Source organism: Brachionichthys hirsutus, chromosome 2 (genome assembly GCF_040956055.1).
Source record: "Brachionichthys hirsutus isolate HB-005 chromosome 2, CSIRO-AGI_Bhir_v1, whole genome shotgun sequence".
NCBI lineage: Eukaryota > Metazoa > Chordata > Actinopteri > Lophiiformes > Brachionichthyidae > Brachionichthys > Brachionichthys hirsutus.
The window spans coordinates 16,455,273-16,475,418 of NC_090898.1; the positions used below are offsets into that span (position 1 = coordinate 16,455,273).

A 20,146-nucleotide genomic window follows, 5' to 3' on the forward strand; every position below is an offset into this window, starting at 1 on the left:
AGAAGAATTCCTAGCAGGCCACGCCCCCAGCGGGATCGTCAGGATGACGGGCGAGTCGGGATGGAGGTGGGATCCAAACTAACCCGGAAACCATGAAGCCGATCCTGCAGCGGGGGAGGGAGAGGGGGGGGGGGGTGAAGAGAGGGAGAGAGAGGGAGGGGGGGTAAAGAGAGGAAGAGAGAGAGAGGGAGAGGGGGGGGTGAAGAGAGGAGAGAGCGGGGGGGGGGGGTGAAGAGAGGGAGATAGAGGGGGGGAAGAGAGGGAGAGAGAGAGAGGGAGAGAGAGAGGGGGAGAGAGAGAGAGGGGGGGGTGAAGAGAGGGAGAGAGAGGGAGGGGGGGTAAAGAGAGGAAGAGAGAGAGAGGGAGAGGGGGGGGTGAAGAGAGGGAGAGAGCGGGGGGGGGGGGGTGAAGAGAGGGAGATAGAGGGGGGGAAGAGAGGGAGAGAGAGAGAGAGGGAGAGAGAGAGAGGGAGAGAGAGAGGGGGAGAGAGAGAGAGGGGGGGGTGAAGAGAGGGAGAGAGAGAGAGGGAGAGAGAGCGGGGATGGGGCGAGTCTCTTCCTGCTCTCCTCCTCTTCAACTCGAGGACGGATCCAATAGAGAAGGAGACGAGGATCAAACCCCGCCTACCTGGATCAGGTTACAGGACTCTAGTCTCCGCCCACCGGGGACCAGCCGGGTCTGGATCCTTGAAACAAACGATGCGTTCACTGACTCCGTTCGTTTGATACTTAACCTGACGACTTTTCACCTGAGAGACTTCTATCAGCCCCATCGCTCAGGCCCCTCCCCCTCCAGTCAAGCCCATCGTTGCGCTGGTGGGCGGGTCCCAGTGAAGCGCCGGTGGGCGGGTCCCAGTGAAACCAGTCCTGGTTTAAAGTCTTCATTCACTCACGATGAATAAATAGATTCTCGTTGTAATGAAATGTGACACTCATGACGGGACCCGGCCCCCCCGCGCCCCGCCCCCCCCGGGCTGATTCTTGTCATTCATGTTGATGAGCCGCCCTGGCGAGCGCCGAGGCGGCCACCGCTCAGAGATCATCAGCGGGAAGCAGGGATGGTGCTGATGCTGAGGGACCTCTCTCTCTCTCCCTCCCTCTCTCTCTCTCTTCTCCCTCTCTCTCTCTCTCCCCTTTATCTCCTCTCTCCCTCTCTCTCTCTCTCCCTTTCTCTTTTCTCTCACGCTCTCTCATTCTCTCCTCTCGCCCTCTCTCCCTCTCTCTCTCTCCTGCTCTCTCTCTTCTCGTCTTCCTTTCGCTCTTCTCTCTCGCCCTCTCTCTCTCTTCTTCTTCCCTTTCTCTCCACCTTCAGTCTCGGCCCTATCGGAGGTTTCTTCTCTGGTGTTTTTTCCCGGTCCACGGCGTTGAGCCTGTCGAGGATCAAATCCGTGTCCGACGAGCCGGAGTCGGGAACGCCGCGCTGCTGCCGAGTCAGACGCCGTTCGGTTCCGTCGTCCGCGATCCAGTTCAAACGCGACGCGGACTGGATCCCTCGTTTCCTATTAGCAGCTGAGTCTAAGGAGAAAGGGGAGGAGGGTGACAGCTATGTGCTCGCGGGAGGCGGGCTGTTGATGCAGCTGCAGATAATACTTGGTTTCCATGGCAACCAATGAAAAGTGGGACCTCCGTGGGAGCTGTGGGAAAGTTTACGATAATGAGTGTAGTATCTGGGTTCTTTACCTCAGGCGTCGCCCGCTGGGGTCTCCGTCAGACTTAGAGGCGGGGTCTCGGCTCTACAAAGCACTTTTTAAAGCCTTTGATCTCGTTGAGCTGCTCCTTTGACTTTGCTGCGTTCCGCTGCCGAGCCTCGATTTCCCAACCTCATTAGATCACGAAGCGCTTCAGAAAGCCACGAATGCGTTTTGAGCGGACGCAGGCCGGCGTGTGCGTGCACGCCGGTGCGAGCGTGCACGCCGAACGCACTCCTCCACTGGACAACAGCAGAAACTCTGCGATCACATGTCGAGTCCTTTGATCGCTATCCGTTAATCCGATCCCGCTAAAGCCCCGCAGGCGCCCGGCGGTCTCACCGACTCGTCTGATGATGATGATGTCACAGGCCTTCGCCCGGTTCGAGCCCTGTTTACCCAAACAAACAGATTACTGTCGCGCAGGGACGGAGGCCCGGCCCCAATGGTTCCACTTCTGTCGCCTAGCAACAACGACAGCTGGAGTTGATCAGTAGTTGGAGCTGAAGTCATCGATGATGCAGGGATCCGCGTTATGAGGCGCCTCGCCAGGCGTCGACGCCACCGGCGGCTCCTGCAGTAGCTAAAGCTTTTTACTTCAGGTGTGTGTTGGCATGCAGGTACGGCCGTGCACTGATTGATTAGCGTCATGTCCTGCTAGCAGCACACAAACACGCTAGCAGCCCTGCAGCATTAGCATGAACAGAAACACGCTAGCAGCACAGGCTAGCAGCCCTGCAGCATTAGCATGAACTGAGCCCCCCCGAAGAGCGAGAGTAAAGACGATCGTTTTCATTTTTCCGGATCAAACGTTTTCATGCGATACAGTAGCTTCCGCTGAGGAAGTGATGATGAGGCTAAGCCAATCGGGGGGCAACGACCTCACGAGGAAACCCGTAACCCCGTGTGACGCCTCTCTGCGGGCGTGTTAGCGCCCGGCGGTATTTAACCAGCTGTTTAATCCGGCGCTTGCTAACTGGTATTTACTCAGCTGTGACTGGTCACACTGGTTTCTACTTCCTGTGTGTCGCCGCTGCTTCCTGAACAAAGACCAGCCACGATTACAAAAATGATCCGGTTCTGAATCGTCGTCGATGTTTTGTCTTTGTTACTGGACGTGTTTGTGTGTGTGTGTGTGTGGGGGGGGGGGGGGTTAATGGATTAAATGCTTTTATTCTGGAGGTCCACTTTTCATGATTTTCAGATTTGACACATTCAGGACCAGGATCCTGACCTTAGACGGGTCCCTAACACGGACCGTGCCTCCTGTGGACGTCCTGCCGTGGACGCCCTGCCGTGGACGCCCTGCCGTGGACGTCCCGCCGTGGACGTCCCGCCGTGGACGTCCCGCCGCGGACACGGCGCCGCCGGCCACTGCAGCTCGCCGCCAGTTGGAAGGAGATTTACGCCGGGCGACGGCCGGGAGAGGAGCCAAAGCAACGCTTTTACCTTCTTTTCAACACAAGTCGTATTTTACCGCCGCGTAAAGGGACTCGTCTTCGTCTCGCGGACTCTATTAAAGTCCGTCGCCGTTTACCGGAGACCTGACACTGGAGGGGTTCGGGCAGATCCGGACGCAGAATCCGGTCCTGGATCTGGATCACAACCAACCTTTAAAATATTCCGGATCAGGCGAAAAAACTGTCTTTGTGAGCCGGAGGACTAAATACACGACCCTGACGGCGGGACGCGAACCCAGCAGAGTCCTGGCGTGAACCTGCGACCCGCTTGCAGCTCACAGATCACTTTATTTACAGCCTGATCATCAGGCCGTGATTTGACCTTCAGATGGTCTGCAGCTGAAGGTCGTTGAATCTGTGGGCTGCGTCCGTAGCAAAGCAGCGCTAGGCGTTAGCAATTAGCCCGCGACCCAACTTAGCGGTTAGCGAGTCCTCTGTTCCGTGCTTCGTGGGGCTGACCAGGGATTGGTCGAGAAGGTTCAGGAAACAATCAGCTAATCGCTAACGCTAAGGAAGAGGAAAACTTTGCCAGAAAAAGGGAAAAAGGGGGTTTCCTGCTCCAGGAATCAGGTGATGAAGGTCAAAGGTCAAAGCCCGGGTACTGTGCTAGGTGGAACCCCACCACCACAGGTCGTGAGCACGTACGCGTTAGAGGTGGATACACCTGCTGCCGCACGCGCACGCACACGCGCACACACACAATGGAGCACTAATGATCCAAATGCGAACACAAGAACACGGAAGGGGGGGGGGGGGGGGGGGGGGGCTCTCATCGATCTATCAGAGAGAGAGAGAGAGAGCGCTGCTGGCTGCATCTTCATCTTCATCTTCATCCCTGCAGACCCCTCCTCTCTCTCCGTCTGCCTGGCTGGAGCTGAAGCGGCTTCTCTCGTGCACGGACGGACCGTTCTGTGTTTCGGTACCGGGACCGGGACCGACACGGTGCGCAGCGACGCGGGGAGACGCGCAACAACTTGCAACAGCTGCGGAGCCGCGGCGTCACGAGGTAGGCGCTCAGCCCGCGCACGAATGCGTGCACGAATGCGTGCACGCACGCACGTAGAGGCGCGATCCCCGTGCGTGTTTCTGCGCTGAAAGGTCGTCACCGCATAGACATGGCGCGCGGTGCGGTGCGGCGTTTGCGGGATGCGCGTCTGATTTAAACGGTTGTGTCACGTGCGTGTTGACGCGTGTTTGTACTCGTGACACTTGCCTCATCCTGCGGTGCGTTTGCGTGACCGGTAGCATCGGGAAAAGACGTGAGACAGTTTGGTGCATTGGTTTGAAACGGCGGATTCAGTGTGTGTGTGTGCGTGTGTGTGTGTGCGTGAGAGAGAGAGAGAGAGAGAGAGAGAGAGAGAGAGAGAGAGAACTAATTTAGCTGTGAATGTGTTGCTGCCAAAACGTACAGGAGAATTTACAGACCGGTAGGAGACAGACCGGTAGGAGACAGACCGGTAGGACACAGACTGGTAGGACACAGACCGGTAGAGACAGACCGGTAGAGACAGACCGGTAGAGACACAGACCGGTAGAGACACAGACCGGTAGAGACACAGACCGGTAGAGACAGGCCGGTAGGAGACGGGCCGGTAGGAGACGGGCCGGTAGGAGACGGGCCGGTAGGAGACAGACTGGTAGAGACACAGACCGGTAGAGATGGACCGGTAGAGACAGACCGGTAGAGACACAGACCGGTAGAGACAGACCGGTAGAGACAGACCGGTAGGAGACAGACCGGTAGAGACAGGCCGGTAGGAGACGGACCGGTAGGAGACGGACCGGTAGGAGACGGACCGGTAGAGACGGACCGGTAGAGACAGACCGGTAGAGACACAGACCGGTAGAGAGACAGACCGGTAGAGACGGACCGGTAGAGACAGACCGGTAGAGACAGACCGGTAGAGACACAGACCGGTAGAGACACAGACCGGTAGAGAGACAGACCGGTAGAGAGACAGACCGGTAGAGACGGACCGGTAGAGACGGACCGGTGGAGACGGGCCGGTGGAGACGGAGACGGACCGGTAGGAGACGGACCGGTAGGAGACAGACCGGTAGAGACGGACCGGTAGAGACAGACCGGTAGAGACAGACCGGTAGAGACACAGACCGGTAGAGACACGGACCGGTAGAGAGACGGACCGGTAGAGACGGACCGGTAGAGACGGACCGGTGGAGACGGGCCGGTGGAGACGGGCCGGTAGGAGACGGACCGGTAGGAGACGGACCGGTAGGAGACAGACCGGTAGAGACAGACCGGTAGAGACACAGACCGGTAGAGACACAGACCGGTAGAGACAGGCCGGTAGGAGACGGACCGGTAGGAGACGGACCGGTAGAGACGGACCGGTAGAGACGGACCGGTAGAGACACAGACCGGTAGAGACACAGACCGGTAGAGACACAGACCGGTAGAGAGACAGACCGGTAGAGACGGACCGGTAGAGACGGGCCGGTGGAGACGGGCCGGTGGAGACGGACCGGTAGGAGACGGACTAGAGACAGACCGGTAGAGACACAGACCGGTAGAGACGGGCCGGTGGAGACGGACCGGTAGGAGACGGACCGGTAGGAGACGGACCGGTAGAGACAGACCGGTAGAGACAGAATGTTAGAGACAGACCGGTAGGACCGGACCGCTCTCTGAGCCCGACGACTCGCATTCCTCCGACCTCCTCTTGAGTTCGTTGACGTCTTTGCATCGAGCGGCGTTCCGTTCCCTTTGGGCTGGAAAGGCAGGAACGCCGCCGTCGGATGCAGCTCGACGCTAAACGCGTCTCACGACGTCACGAGAGTGGCACGGCGGGGGCGGCGGCCCACCCAGGGTGGCGCCGCAGCCGTACATGGACACAACGGCACGTTTCATCCAAGCTGCGCACGCGCACACACGCACGCGCGCACACACGCACACACGCGCACACACGCACACACACACACGCGCGCACGCACACGCACACACACGCGCGCACGCACACACACGCACACGCGCGCACGCACACACGCGCACGCACACACACACACACGCACACACGCACGCGCGCACACACGCACACACACGCACACACGCACACACACACATGCACACGCACACGCACACGCACACGCACACGTGCACGCACACGCGCCGGACGCGGCATCCGAGTTGTTGTTCGGGTTCTGATCCTCGTGAATGATTCCAGATGCTTCCTCTCCTCCGCCGAGCAGGAAGTCATTCCCAACCTGGAGTCTCGTACGCGGAGGCGTTGCCGTAGCGACCGGCCGACAGGAGTGTCTTTAGGAATGTATTCCCATGAAAGTCCTCGTCTGGATATTTGCGTCTTTCTCGGCGCTAATTACTTATTCATGATTTGCCACAGGCGTCTTCCTTTCTTCTCCTCCTCCTCTTTTCGTGCTTTCTTTCACCACCTTTCCCCGCTGGCTGTTCTCCCCGCCCCCCTCCTCCACCTTCGTTCCCCTCCGTCCTTCCTGCTTCCTGTTTCCGCCCCGCTGCCGCTGACAGCAGCAGCAGGAAGCGGCGTGACGTCATTTACACGCTAGCGTGACGGCTTCAGGGCGGGGCCGCCGCATGGCCGACAGGAAGAATGTGCTTCCTCTGATTCCCCAAAAAAAAATCCAAGGCAACGATGGCCGAAATTCCAACGTTAAGGTTTCCGAACAGGAAGCCGCAAATATTCAAATCATCAACGAAATGATGATTTGAATATTTGAAATTGGCCGGTTTCCCGACGCTCCGTCAATACCCTCATCTGACCACACGTCTTCCTCCCTCTTCCTCGGCCAGACATGGACTTCCCAGACGACTTCCTGCTGGCCGAGCTCGGACACCTGCAGTTCTACAACGGCTCGTTTTTCCAGGGCAACTTCAGCGGCGGCGGCGGCAACGAGACCGACGCCCTGCTGCCGACGGGGGTGAAGGTCACCATCGTGGTCGTCTACATGATCGTCTGCGTCATCGGCCTGGTGGGGAACTTCCTGGTCATGTATGTCATCATAAGGTAAGCGGCGTTCCTGCAGACGCTCTTCCACGTTTCCCCTTCATTTTTCTAAACAAATCTGTAATGGAGCTCACCTCTACAGGAGCCCAGGTGGGAGAGCTGGGCTCCCATTGGCTCGTACCTGATAGCGTAACCTCCTGGAGAAGACACAAAGTTTAAATAAAATGCGCCTCAGACTCGGGGCACGGCACCGACTAAGTGCCCGATACTCGCCGAATTAGACCCGATGCGACTCAGAGACGCGCCACGTTAAGCCGATGGATTGTGGGTAATTACAAGGAGCGTAGTAACGGGTTTAGGAGTTCAGGTCCTCCTGCAGCCGGATGCCTGCCCGTGTTCTCGGTGAAATCGACCTCGGCGAGCCGAAACGTCCGAGAACAGTCGGAAAAATGAAATATTCATGTTCGGCTCATAAAATGGTCTGAATGAGCGTGTGGAGTCACACACTCACACACACACACACACACACGGACACGGACACACACACACACTCACACACTCACACACACACACACACACACGGACACGGACACACACACACACTCACACACGGACACACACACACACACACACACAGACGCTGACCTCGTCGTTCGGTGTAATCAGAACCGACTTCTTTTGTGCGTTTTCATTTATTTACGTCTTTGTGAGTCGGACCTGAAGGCGGAGCCTGTAGCCGTGTTTTTTTGTGCGGAGGACACGCTTACTGGTTTTATTTTGTAGATGAAACAAATCGAAGAGCGGTCAATAAAGAGAGCGAGAGAGAGAGAGAGAGAGACAGAAATAAAGGGAAAGACAAAGAGACATGGAATGAAAGAGGAGAAGGGAGAGCGAGGGAGTCAGCGTCGGATCCTCCTGATGACTGTTTGTTCATCCGTTTGCTCCTCCATCCGTCAAACCGCTTCGTCCCCGACGTCACGCGTTGATTTTGACACCCCGGCGCTCACGCACCACCCGGTGTCTCGGAGAATAAACCTCCCGGCTTCCGGACAGCGAGGGAAGTCGGCTGTCGTTATTTCCCCCGTCGGTTATCCCTGGAAAACCGATCGCTCGGATGAGAGGAATGCTAACGCGCTAGCTCAGGGGCGGCCGTCGCTTCAGAAGGACGGTAGCGCCGCCGTAGAAAACAAAGATCCCGCCGACACCGGATCCCTCCTAGCTCTATCGTTCCACAGTCGTTAGCAGGATTGTTAGCTTAGCTCAAACGCGATGAGCCATGTTCGCTCACTTCGAAGTGTTGTCTCGAGCGTATTTCAAAAGTCCGAAAAGTCCGAAAAAGTGAGTGAAAGTCGATGAAAATCAGCAAATCCTCACGAAGAAGACTCGCTGTGTCCTTTTTGGGACGTTTCTGAGAGACGAGTCCCTGGACGTTACGTCTGTCCTGTATCTGCTAATGAAGCGTTGGAGGCGCACGCCATGGACGCATGTCCTCCCTATAAATGTCCTGACGTGTCTGTCCTCAGAGCGTCGGCTTCGGTCATTTGGACAACGCTTCCCGGAGACGTCGCTCCTGCTTGAGGGACTAAACTTTCCTCTTTAAATTAGCAGCTAAGTGTCGCTAGCTGCTCTGTAGGACGTCACGGAAGCATTCGGCTAACGACCAGCCGCTACTGAAATACATCTACACCTGTGTGTGTGTGTGTGTGTGTGCGTGTGTGTGTGTGTGTGCGCGCGTGTGTGCGTGCGCTGCAGGCTAATGACGCCGCCTTCCTCCTGCTAACGATCGCGGTGAATTATGAGCCCGTTCGCTCTGCACCGAGAGCAGAGGCGGTCCGTCCCCACAGCTCCAAACAGGCCTCTGGCTAGCTAAGCTAACGGCAGCTACAGCTGGTGTCTCTTATGGGATGCCTTCATCCGTCTGGAATGTGTTGTTGTGGAATGCGTCATCGTCAGCTCCTCTTCACTTCTTCCCCTTCGGACCTCAGAAGGTTTTTATGAACCGGCAGACGTGGAAGGCCGACGTTCCCCCGGGATTCCTCCGGTGTGAAATGGATCCAGAGTTCCTTCCTTGACCCTGAATCCACGCCACGCTTCTTAGCGTGCACCATAAACACACACACACACACACACACACTGTTTCATTAAAGCCAGCGGCCGTGCTTCTAAACGACGCCGCGGCTCCTCCTGAATCCTCGCCGTCACTCTGTGGCGTTTTCTTTCATCCTCAGAAAGTCTAATTAGAAGAATAATATTTGAATTCATCAGCGGCGTTTGTGTGGCCGCATTCCATTAAGAGTCAGACAAACAAACCGACTAAACCGTCGTCCGTCTGCAGGCGGCGGCGTGGTGGTGGGCGGAGCTTTAATGAGGCATTCGCTGCCAACAGGTGCGTTTAAGAGGGAGGAGTCACCCGACTGGGCCGGTCGCAGTGAAAGGTAAAAAATATGACAAAAATGGAACGAGGTTTCAAGAAGAAACGAAATCAGAGAAGAGAAGAAAAGAAGGGAGTGGGTGGATGGATGGTTGGATGGGTGGTTGGATGATGGATGGGTGGATGGATGGCTGGATGGATGGGTGAATGGATGGGTGGATGGATGGGTGGATGGATGACGGATGGGTGGATGGTTGGATGGATGGGTGGGTGGGTGGATGGATGGTTGGATGGGTGGATGGATGGTTGGATGGGTGGATGGATGGTTGGATGGGTGGGTGGGTGGGTGGATGGGTGGATGGACGGATGGATGGGTGGGTGGGTGGATGGATGGATGGATGGTTGGATGGATGGGTGGATGGATGGTTGGATGGATGGATGGATGGATGGTAAACAGAATCCTTCATTGGCTGATGTTCTTCTTCTCTATCATCCCTCTCTTTCTCCCGTTACTCGTATTTTAATTCCTTCTAGACAATTTATGATTCATGTTCCCATGGCGATAAAATATTCCCATGGATCTCATGAAACGAGCCGCTGGTTGAATTTCTGCTGCGTGAAACGAGATCAGAGAGAAACGGCGCTGACGTGACGAAGGACGGGCGAGACGAGGGAGTCGAATGCTGCACTGCGGCATGCTGGGTAATTTAATTGTTGATTTTGGAATGCTGAGGGGGAGGATCGGATCAAACGAGTGCAAGGAAGGAGAAGCGAGGAGGTGAAGGGGTTAATTGGTACTTGTTGGAATGGCGGAGCAGAAGTGGGAGGAGAATTTATTTTTGAAACACTGTAGCGGTGAACGGGAATGTGGGAATGTGGGAATGTGATTGATCATCCTTCACCAAAGTATTGGACCCATTTTTCATGAGCTGCATTTGATCTTGACACCAAACTGGCGACTCATAAATCCTGAAGGTTTAACTTGGTTGGAGACTTTCCCGCCTCTGGACCGGACATGCTAAGCTAGGAGCTAAAGACGAGGTTGGGGGGGGGGTTGAGGCATCGGCTCTTTAACGCTCTGACTTCTTCGTTGGTTTATTTAGCGACGGAACCACCAGGTGGCGTTTAGCTCTGCAGGAAGCCCGACTAGCAATCATGCTAACGCTTTAAGAAGCGCGTCTGTTTTTGAAGCCTGACCCAGAAAGTGTGACTTCCTCCTCGTGGATGTTCCTGATTATCAGCTGATAAACGTGCCCCCCCCCCCCCCCCCCCCCCGTTCCGGTACCTAATTAGATGGACTTTGAATTTTTCCTCAGAGACCCGGAACGCTATCAAACCACATCCAAACTAATTTCACACTAGATTACAGCCGTGCCTTCGGAGCAGCGCCGAGCAGCTTCCACTACAGTCCCACGCAGGTTCGACTTTTCTGATTGGCTCTCGTCGGCCTTTGCATCTTTTAAAAACGCGAGTTCGAATCCGTTTTCGGTAAATCTAAACGTCTGGAAACGATTCAAAGAGGAACGGAGGCGAACAGCTTCCTATAAAAGGGACGAGGACGCTGCCGGATCGCTGGATCTATGTGATTTAATGTTGCCATGGTGACGGTGATTCTTATTTCACCCCCCCGACACCTCAGGCTTTGACGACTGACGCTCTCAGCAAACAGTGTCGGTTCGTTTCCTTCCTCTTCTTCCGGGTTTTCCATTCATAAATACAACGGAAATCAGCTGATGCTTTTCACGACGTCTTTATTGGCCTTCGATATTTCCTCGCGGCGGTTTTTGAGACATAAAACTGAAAGCAGAGCTTGAAGGTTTCTTTAAATCAACTGGAACTGGACTAAAATCTGGAAACGCAACACCCAGCCAGACCGCTTCCAGCTACATCCCTCATTAGCGTTCTTGCTAAAGGCTGCTCCTCACGCACGTAGCTAGCGTTAGCTGGTTGATCATGAACCCAGCAGCACTAATTAGCTGCTCCGCCGCAGCGCGCTAACCGGCGCGTAAGCTGCGGCGCTGCCCGGTTCGCTGTGGACACGGGCGCCGTTCTTTAACACCGCTAACAGTTGCGGCAGCGGGAAAATGTGAACGCAGCCGGATGCAAAGGCTTTCAGATCAATCGAAGACATGTTTACATCAAACGTGCAAAGCGCCTCTCTTACTTCCTGCTTGGATGTTCCCAAGTTGGGAAGCGGACCGACGGGTTTCCGCTGTTTTAATTTCACGCGAGGTAGCGAAACGTTCGGGTCCGTACGGTTCTGACCACATCCGAACTCGCTACGAGCACAGGCCGGCTGTTTGTGAATAATTCAAGGTTGCATTAATATTTGAAGGCGAACGGCACGGCGGATGAAATAGTCATCTGACGGAAACCTTTCCTCCCTCCTTTAATGGAGCGAGAAGAAAGAAACACACAGTGAGGAAGAGGAAGAGGAAGAGGGAGGGTTTCATTTTGTAAAGCAAAGACAGGAATCATCGTCAGGCGGAAACAGCACGTCATCGTCTGCATAGAAACGTTACGAAACACCGTTTTATGGCGCATTTTCATTTCCTATCGTCCAAGTTTAAACTGAAATTTTATTTAACCCATAAATGTTGGATCTGCAGCAACAACGGGTTCGGGTTAGGGTCAGAGAATTAACCCCCCACCTTTGGAAAAACAAAGGATTTGCCTGCGCTAAATTTAAGAATCTTGACCTCACTATCCTCAATTTTATCAAAGGCTCGGAATGCTTTTCCCCCGAATGTCCCGTGGGATCGTTCGTTAATGGCTTTAATTAATTACGAGCTTGGTTTCCCACGGAAATGTAAGTGAGCGGTTAAGCAAAAGAGAGAGAGAGAGAGAGAGAGAGAGGCGAGGCAGAATAAACTTGTTCTTGGGAGCTACGATGAGCCGGTGCTATTGAACAGATCGGATTAAGGCCCGGAGACCGGCTTCAATGAAAGGACGATGAAGAAGTGACTCGAGAATTAGAGATCTGAGAGACGTGGAACGCGGAAGACCCTCTTAAACGGGTGGAGCTCAGACCGAGACCAAGAGATCAGCGGTTTCAGCTGCACTTCAGGAACCAGGATGAATCGGGCCCGGCGGCCGACCCGGAGAGACGCTTTGATCTCGCGTCAGTCGCACGAGTTGAGTGATGGAAGCCACTTTGAGCCGAGTCGTATTAGCTTAGCCTCACTCAGAACGCCAGCGGCGATGGAGACGTCGTCGGGAATGTTCCGGAGAAATCTCAGAGACCACCTGTTGCCACGAAACACGGCGTTCCCGTCTCGTGTCTTTTGTTCTCTTTTTCCATTTCCACTCTGCGAGCGAACGAGATGTTCCCGCGGCGGCGGCGGCGGTGGCGGCGCTAAAGCAGCTTGATGAAGGTCACACGTCCCAAACGTCTCGCTGTTAGTCCAGGACGTCTGCTCCTCTCGTCCTCCGCTCATCCCTCTCTCTCTCTCTTTACCTCTGCCAGGAGCCTCAAACTTATTATAATGCGATTATAGTTCCGGTGAGCGACAGAGAGAGGAAGACTTGGACAGAAAGAAGGGAATAGATCGGAATAGATGGAGGAAGAGAGGCGTTGCCCGCCAGCCGACGAAAGACGGCGACGAGAGGGACAACGAAAAAAGACAAGATGTCCTGTGGAAGACAAAAAGATGAAGAGGGGACCGGCTGGAGTCCAACGTGTGAAGTCAAGTCTTCAGAATACAGAGAGGAAGAGGGGAGGAGAAGAAAGGGGGCGAGGGAGGGAGGAGAGGAGCTGGGTTGAGGCTAACGACCGCTAACTGGCTAACTGATCACCTGATGATGTCACAAAGTTGCACAATGTGCTACCGCTAGCTGCAAAGACGCTAGCGATCACGCTTAGCTTTTAGCTTTGGTGTTTGGACGCAGCTGAGACGCAACCTCCAGCCTGATTGGCCTTTGATTGTGTGGATCGGGTTTCGAAGAGCGCGGCCACACCCAAGTGGTGACATCATCGTTGGCGTGCAGCTGTTCGGTTCTAAAGTTCTGAGAACCTCTTTCAAGCAGCGAAGAGGAAGGAGGACACAAAGACGGGGAAGTGAGAGGAAGGTAAAGGGAGGGATGAAAGACGCAGATGAAAGGAGCGAGAGACCCGGAAAGACGAGCGTCCTCCAAAGGGACATGAGGAGGAAGAGGAGGAGCAGGGGAGAAAGAGGCAAACGGAAACGCATTGAGGAAGAAAGAAGAAGAGGAGCGCAAAAGAGCCCGAGGCCAAACGGAGCGAAGGTTGGAGGGGAGGAGACGGGAGGGGACGGGGGGAGACGGGAAGGGGGGGGACGGGGACGGGAGGAGGCGTCCTGCTCCGTCTGAGCATCGCGAAGCTGCTTTAACATCGAACCGACCGATTGATCACGTGACCGGATTCCATTTCCTGTTTCTCTCCGCAGATACACGAAGATGAAAACGGCGACGAACATTTACATCTTCAACCTGGCGCTGGCCGACTCGCTGTTCCTGGCGACGCTGCCGTTCCAGGTATGATGTCATCGCTGCCACGCCCACCAGGAATAAGAATCATAAATAACTAGAGCAGACCCCCCCCCCCCCCAACCGGGTCCACATGGTGATCTGGATCAGCACCAGAAGGTTCTAGATCGTTCTCGGTATCTTTAGACACCAATTTAATGCAGATTTTACAAGATTTTTTTTAAGTAAATGGGAAAATCCAGATGTTTTTGTATCCGGACGGGAATCTGGATTGATCTCAGAATTTAATGGATCAAAGTTAGACCAACAAACAAACAAACAAACAAACCGACCCTCCTGGGCGGAGCTAACCATCTGCTCGGGTTTCGTCCTGCTGGTATTCCCCCCCCAGCCTTCCAGTCGGGTCGTTTCTTATTGTCGTCCTGTCGAGCTTTGAACGTGCCGTCTCCGCTGTCCCTCCGTCCCTCCGTCCGTCTGTCCGTCTGTCCCCAGGGCACGGACGTCTTCCTGGGGTTCTGGCCGTTCGGGAACGCCGTGTGCAAAGCGGTGGTTTCCATCGACTACTACAACATGTTCACCAGCACCTTCACGCTGACCGTGATGAGCGTGGACCGCTACGTGGCCGTGTGCCACCCGGTCAAAGCGCTGGACATGAGGACGCCTCACAAAGCCAAGGTCAGCCCGGGGTCAGCCCGGGGTCAGAGCCCCAACCCTGCTGTTAATACTCCTCCTCATCATCGTCATCGTCGTCCTCAGGTGGTGAATATCTGTGTGTGGGTGTTGGCCTCGGCCTTCGGCGTTCCGGCGATGGTCCTGGGAAACGTAGAGGAGGAGCAAGAGCACAACAGTAAGTGACGCACGCACACACACACACACACACACACACACACACCTACACACACGCACACACACACACCTATACACACCTATACACACGCACGCACACACACACACGGTGATGAAAAGGTCCAGTTCCATACCGTAAAACGGTCCAGGTCCACACAGTGAAGCGGTCCAGGTTCACACAGTGAAGCGGTCCAGGTTCACACAGTGAAACTGTCCAGGTCCACACAGTGAAGTAGCCCAGGGCCACACAGTGAAACGGTCCAGGTCCTTGAAGCTCTGAGGTCTTGAACGTTCAGTTTCTTTTACTAAACGATTTGTCGTTCAGCTCAGTCGTCTCTCTACGCTTCCTGTAAACGTCCCATAAAGTTGATATTCGCCTTCCTGACACGGAGACGTGCGCGTCGACGCTGATTCACCTGGAAGAGGCGGAGTCCCATAAAAGCACGATGCTGCTCTTCATCATGAGATGAAGCAGCCTCGGCCTTTCAAGTGGACTTATCTTATCGGCTCCAGTGGATCCAGCTGGGTTCTCCTTCACGGGTCGTCTGTCATGTGTTACTGCACACACACGCACACACGCACGCACGCACGCACGCACGCACGCACGCACACACACACACGCACGCATGCACACACGCACACACACACACACGCAGCGATCCGGCCCGTCAGATTGTATGGAGTTCACAGCTCCGCTACAAAAAAGGACAAATCCTTAAATATATGCTCTGTCGCTATGGCAACAAGCACAGCAACTGTGCCTTGAAGAGGCAGTGCGGGAAGGTCGTAGGAACGCAGATGGCACGTCGTCGGTAGGTAAACCGGGTCCAACATTCCTGCAGCAGCTGTTGTTCGGCGGCGTCCCCGCGTGTTATGACGTTATTATTTACGACTCGTTTAGTTTATTCGAACCATCGAATCCGAGCGTGCGTACAGAGTACACAGACTGAGTACGCACGTGTGGAACACACGCGACTGATGGAGTCCTCCAGCGTGAGTCAGAACCGGTGGCACCGTTCAGCAGTTAGAACAGCAGTTTATTGATCTGCTCTCCGCCTGCGGCTCCGCTCTAATCCTGTAATCGTTTTTATTAGTCGACTCTCGACCTCTTCCCTCCGCCTCCCCTCTCCCTCGTTCTCCTTCGTTTGCTCTCCGGCCCGCTGGAATCTCGTCTTCCTCATTCTCAGTGACTTGATTAATTGGAAATGAAACGTTGTAAATAAAGTTTTGTTTTGTTCCCGACGGTGATCGGATGCTAATCTTCGTGAACAGGCGGCGATTGAAGGCGTCTCGCAGTAGCAACGTTTGTGTCGCGTACAGAACCAGAGTGTGTTTGTGTCCTCGAGTCTTTTCCTCCTCCTCCATCACCTCCTCCCGCTCCTCCTCCTGCTCCTCCTCCTGCTCCTCCTCCTGCTCCTCCTCCCGCTCCTCCTCCGTTTCCCTTATAAGTCCAGAGTGGCTGAAGTCGACTTTTATTTTTCCAGCAGCGACGAATCCAGATTCCATCTTAGAAAATACCGTCGACCATATTGTGAGCAGCAAATCCAGCTCGAGGCTAATCGTGTTAGCTCAGGTATCCGTCGTCAGCTGATTGAGTTAATCCCGATACTCGGCTGTGATTGATCCCAGACGCCTTCACCCTGACGAGGACAGCCGTGGACAGGGACGCAGATATTCACCGGTTTAAGGTCCAGATCGGATCATCAGAAAACCCGATTCCAGCTTCTTATTTTGCTCTTCCAGCTTGTCCACCAACTCACGATTGATTCCTCAGGGGCGTTCAAAGACTGGCTAATCGTAGGAAGAAACTGATGGATGATAGAAATGCCTTCGCCTCCGTCCAGTCGGTGGGTTTGTCTTCTGATGGAGGACAAAGGTTCTGTCCATCTCCACACAGACAGAGCAGCGTCGAGGGTGTCTTTTGGAATGTCTCCATTGTGGGACGAATAAAGGAATGTCTCATGTCCTCATTGCTGAAGGACACTGAGGAAGAAGAGAGGCTCGAATTACGCTGTAGCTCCACCCGACAGGCGTGTAGAAGTGGGTCAGGGTTAGAGGTCGGGGGTCCCGGGTCAGGGTTAAGGATTCAGGGTTGGGGGTCAGGGTTAGAGATCGGGGTTAAGGATTCAGGTTGGGGGTTCCAGGTCAGGGTTAGAGGTCGGGGTTAAGGATTCAGGTTGGGGGTTCCGGCTCAGGGTTAGAGGTTGGGGTTAAGGATTCAGGTTGGGGGTTCCGGGTTAGCGTTAGCATTAGCGGCGCTTTTTAAGATGGTCCAGGTCCTTGAGGGTTCCAGTCCCACCTGTTTCGTGCTTTCTATCGAGGCTATGAGGTTGATATTTGTTTTTGAAAGCCCATAAACTGACCCGTGTTTGTTTACCGCGGCGGCGGCGTAGGCGGCTGGAATAATGGCTTGTCAGTCGGCGTAAGTAGCTCGATGACGGCGGGCGGCTGTTTCTTTTATCTCAGCGTCCGCTTTCAGCAGGTGTCCTTTGTTCCTCGCGCTTCAACCACAGAGGCGGCGGATGGGGAAGCGTAATAAACGGTCTTCCTGTTGGACGGCGGTCCGTGTTGCCGCGGGAACGGTCCTCCGACGTCGACGCGCTCGTCACTCATCCCTGATGCTGGACTCATCAGCTCGGCTCTTGTTCCTGCAGCGGAACACGCTGACCTGGGATCAGGTCCCAGAACTCGCGCGGGAGCCTTCCTATTGGCTGGCGATCGTATCGCTGATAGGAAACAACATTTCTGTCGTCTTCGCCTTCATTTCATCAAATGGCGCCGCGCCGGCTGAAGCGGGATAAATTCACGCCTCCGCTCGCTTCAGACGGGTCAGAAATAATCGGCCATTCCGACCGTCTCCGGTAACCTCGTTAATCCTCCGCTTCACAGCTTCCTGTCCCGCGTTAGCAAAAATAAATGTGCCGTTTCTGCCAGATTCTCGCCGAGTCTTCGGCGTGAGCATTCCTTCCACCAGTGAGTCGCCTGTTCCTGACATTCCCCGATGTCGACTGTCTCTGATAAAAGTTTCATCCATAGCAGTGAACCCAGTGAGCGTTGTCTAGCCCCTGCTAGGTGGCGCTATAACCGGCGGTGGGCGGAGCTTCAGCCTCAGACGTGGCTTCAGGACACGACGCCGAGGTTGGAGGGCGACCGGATCCAATCACCGCCAGGACGCGGTTATTGTCCTCCGACAGAAGATGGAAGATAAAGGGTGATGAAGATATGAGAAGAGGCGAAAGGATGGAGAAAACAATGAGAGAAGAGCGCTGGTTTTCTTTGATTGAAAATGAAAGAGGGAAAGGTGGAGGAGATTAGCGAGAGATGAAAGAAGTATGAGAAATCCTTCCACGGAGGACAAACACAAAGGGGAGTGGAAATAAATCAAAGAGCGGAAGATTGGCCGGAAGAAAAAGCAATAAAATAGACGACGAACAAGGAGGAGAAGAGAGGAGCAACATGAACGAGTGACAAGACGAGCTGCCGACGGACGGAGGACGGGTTAGCGAAGGAGCGAGAGAAAGCGAGGGATGGAAGAGTCAGATGGGATCGAGAGGAAATTAGGAATAATGAAAGGAAGGGAGGGAGGACGTGTGAAACATGCTACACGTAGCGCACGTGCTACACGCACATGCTACACGTACCACACATGCTACACGTAGCGCACAAATTGCTCACATTACTCTTGTATAGTACTATTACACGTATTAAATGTTTGTTCTTGCAGTTTATTCTCGTACATTCTAATATTTTCTAATATATCGCTGAATCGTTCCAGTTTTTTTCCCGCTTGGAACTTCCCGCTCCGCGTTGCTCTTCCGGTTTCCCAATTCTCTGCCGTGATTCTTTCATTTCTTCTCTCCCCCCCCCCCCCCCGGCGTCTAGGTGTCGAGTGCATCGTGGTTTTACCCGAACCCAGAAGTCACTGGGATCCTGTTTTCGGCACCTGCGTCTTCCTCTTCTCCTTCCTCATCCCCGTGGCCATCATCAGCATCTGCTACAGCCTGATGGTCAAGCGGCTTCGCAGCGTTCGCATCCTGTCCGGCTCCAAGGAGAAGGACCGCAACCTGCGCCGGATCACCCGGATGGTGCTGGTGGTGGTGGCGGCCTTCGTGGTCTGCTGGACCCCCATCCAGATCATGGTCCTGGCTCAGTCGCTGGGCTTCAACCTGAGCAGCTTGTTCACGCTGGTCTTGATGCACTTCTGCATCGCGCTGGGCTACGTCAACAGCAGCTTGAATCCCGTGCTCTACGCCTTCCTGGACGAGAACTTCAAGCGCTGCTTCCGGGAGTTCTGCCACCCGTCGCCGTTCCGCCTGGACACGCAGCAGTCTGGGAGGATGAGGAGCATCGCCAGGGAGGTGGCGGCGGCCTACAGCTGCAAGGCTGGAGATGGCGGGGGGGGCCCGGGGGGAGGGACGCCTAACCCAGCATGACTAGGCGTGGAGCTCCCCTTGGTGGGGATTGACCCCCAGCAAAGGAGAGAGAACCAGGGGAGAGGGAACTCCAACACAGAATTGACTCAGATCACAGCGCTCTAGCGGCACGAGCCCCCCCGCCCCCCAACAAGAATACTTGCCTGGGGTGGGGGGGAGCTAGATGAGGAGGTTGGGATCGAAAGAAAAAGAATTTAGGAACCGTGGGAGCTCGGGTGGAGAGGATGGAGGACTTCCTGGTTGGAGGCGGATCAATGAAATGTCCTTATATGGGCGTGGATGTTGAGGCTTGAAAGGGATCCAACAACCGAGAATTGGACGTAAACATGGAAGACGAGGCAACATTTAATGACACTGTCGCCATCAGGTGAAGTGGACCAGCTTAGTCCAGAACCCAGTCCTGTATAACGGGGGCAGAAGGGGGCGGGGCTTAAGTCTCGACATTTAAGGCGCTGCAGACACCAAAGCCCCTGGAAACCATCTTTGACGATTTTTTGTAAAATATTTTAAAAAAATTTGAAGCGTGTCTCGTGGCGTCCGACGGGAAGGAGTACGAAACCGAAGAGGAAAACCTTCAGGAGGAGTGAAATGGAAAATGATCCTTTCCGGTGAATTATTGATCGGCAGTCATGGTTGATGTGGGACACGATGGACAGGAGGCCCCGCACGCCTCAGTGTGGGCTCTCAGTGTTGAACATACGTAATGTTACCTGTATTATAATCATCGGGGGGAGACGGCGACATGCTACATGCTAATTGATTGACCCACAATGGGTCACATGAATGTTTCTCATAGGAGTAACTGAAGATTCTAAGAGCTTTAGTTGTATTTCAAGAGATTGTACTATTACTGGTGGGGGGGGGTTGGGTTACAACAGACTCGTCGGGTTTGGGGAACCAACGGTAGAACTGTGGGCTGCGATGCCGGTGATTTTTGGGCGGGGCTGAGGGGGGGGTTTATCAGT

The 20,146-nt window shown here is 54.7% G+C and overlaps 1 protein-coding gene across 1 annotated transcript; it reads left to right on the forward strand.

Moving 5' to 3' along the window:
- Positions 1-6,933: 6,933 nt before the first annotated feature.
- Positions 6,934-19,181, forward strand: oprl1 (opiate receptor-like 1). The gene is made up of 5 exons (XM_068743649.1): positions 6,934-7,145; positions 13,863-13,950; positions 14,395-14,577; positions 14,659-14,749; positions 18,631-19,181. Exons 1-5 carry the CDS (start codon positions 6,934-6,936, stop codon positions 19,179-19,181), a joined length of 1,125 nt encoding a protein of 374 aa, XP_068599750.1.
- The last annotated feature ends 965 nt before the right edge of the window (positions 19,182-20,146 follow it).

What these genes read in the sequence shown, in the direction of transcription:
- oprl1 (XM_068743649.1), top strand. Translation starts at nt 6,934, where the DNA reads ATGGACTTCCCAGACGACTTCCTGCTGGCCGAGCTCGGACACCTGCAG. An exon ending in GTCATGTATGTCATCATAAG is followed by an intron (nt 7,146 to 13,862) that starts GTAAGCGGCGTT and finishes TTCTCTCCGCAG; the next exon opens with ATACACGAAGATGAAAACGG. An exon ending in GGACGCCTCACAAAGCCAAG is followed by an intron (nt 14,578 to 14,658) that starts GTCAGCCCGGGG and finishes CGTCGTCCTCAG; the next exon opens with GTGGTGAATATCTGTGTGTG.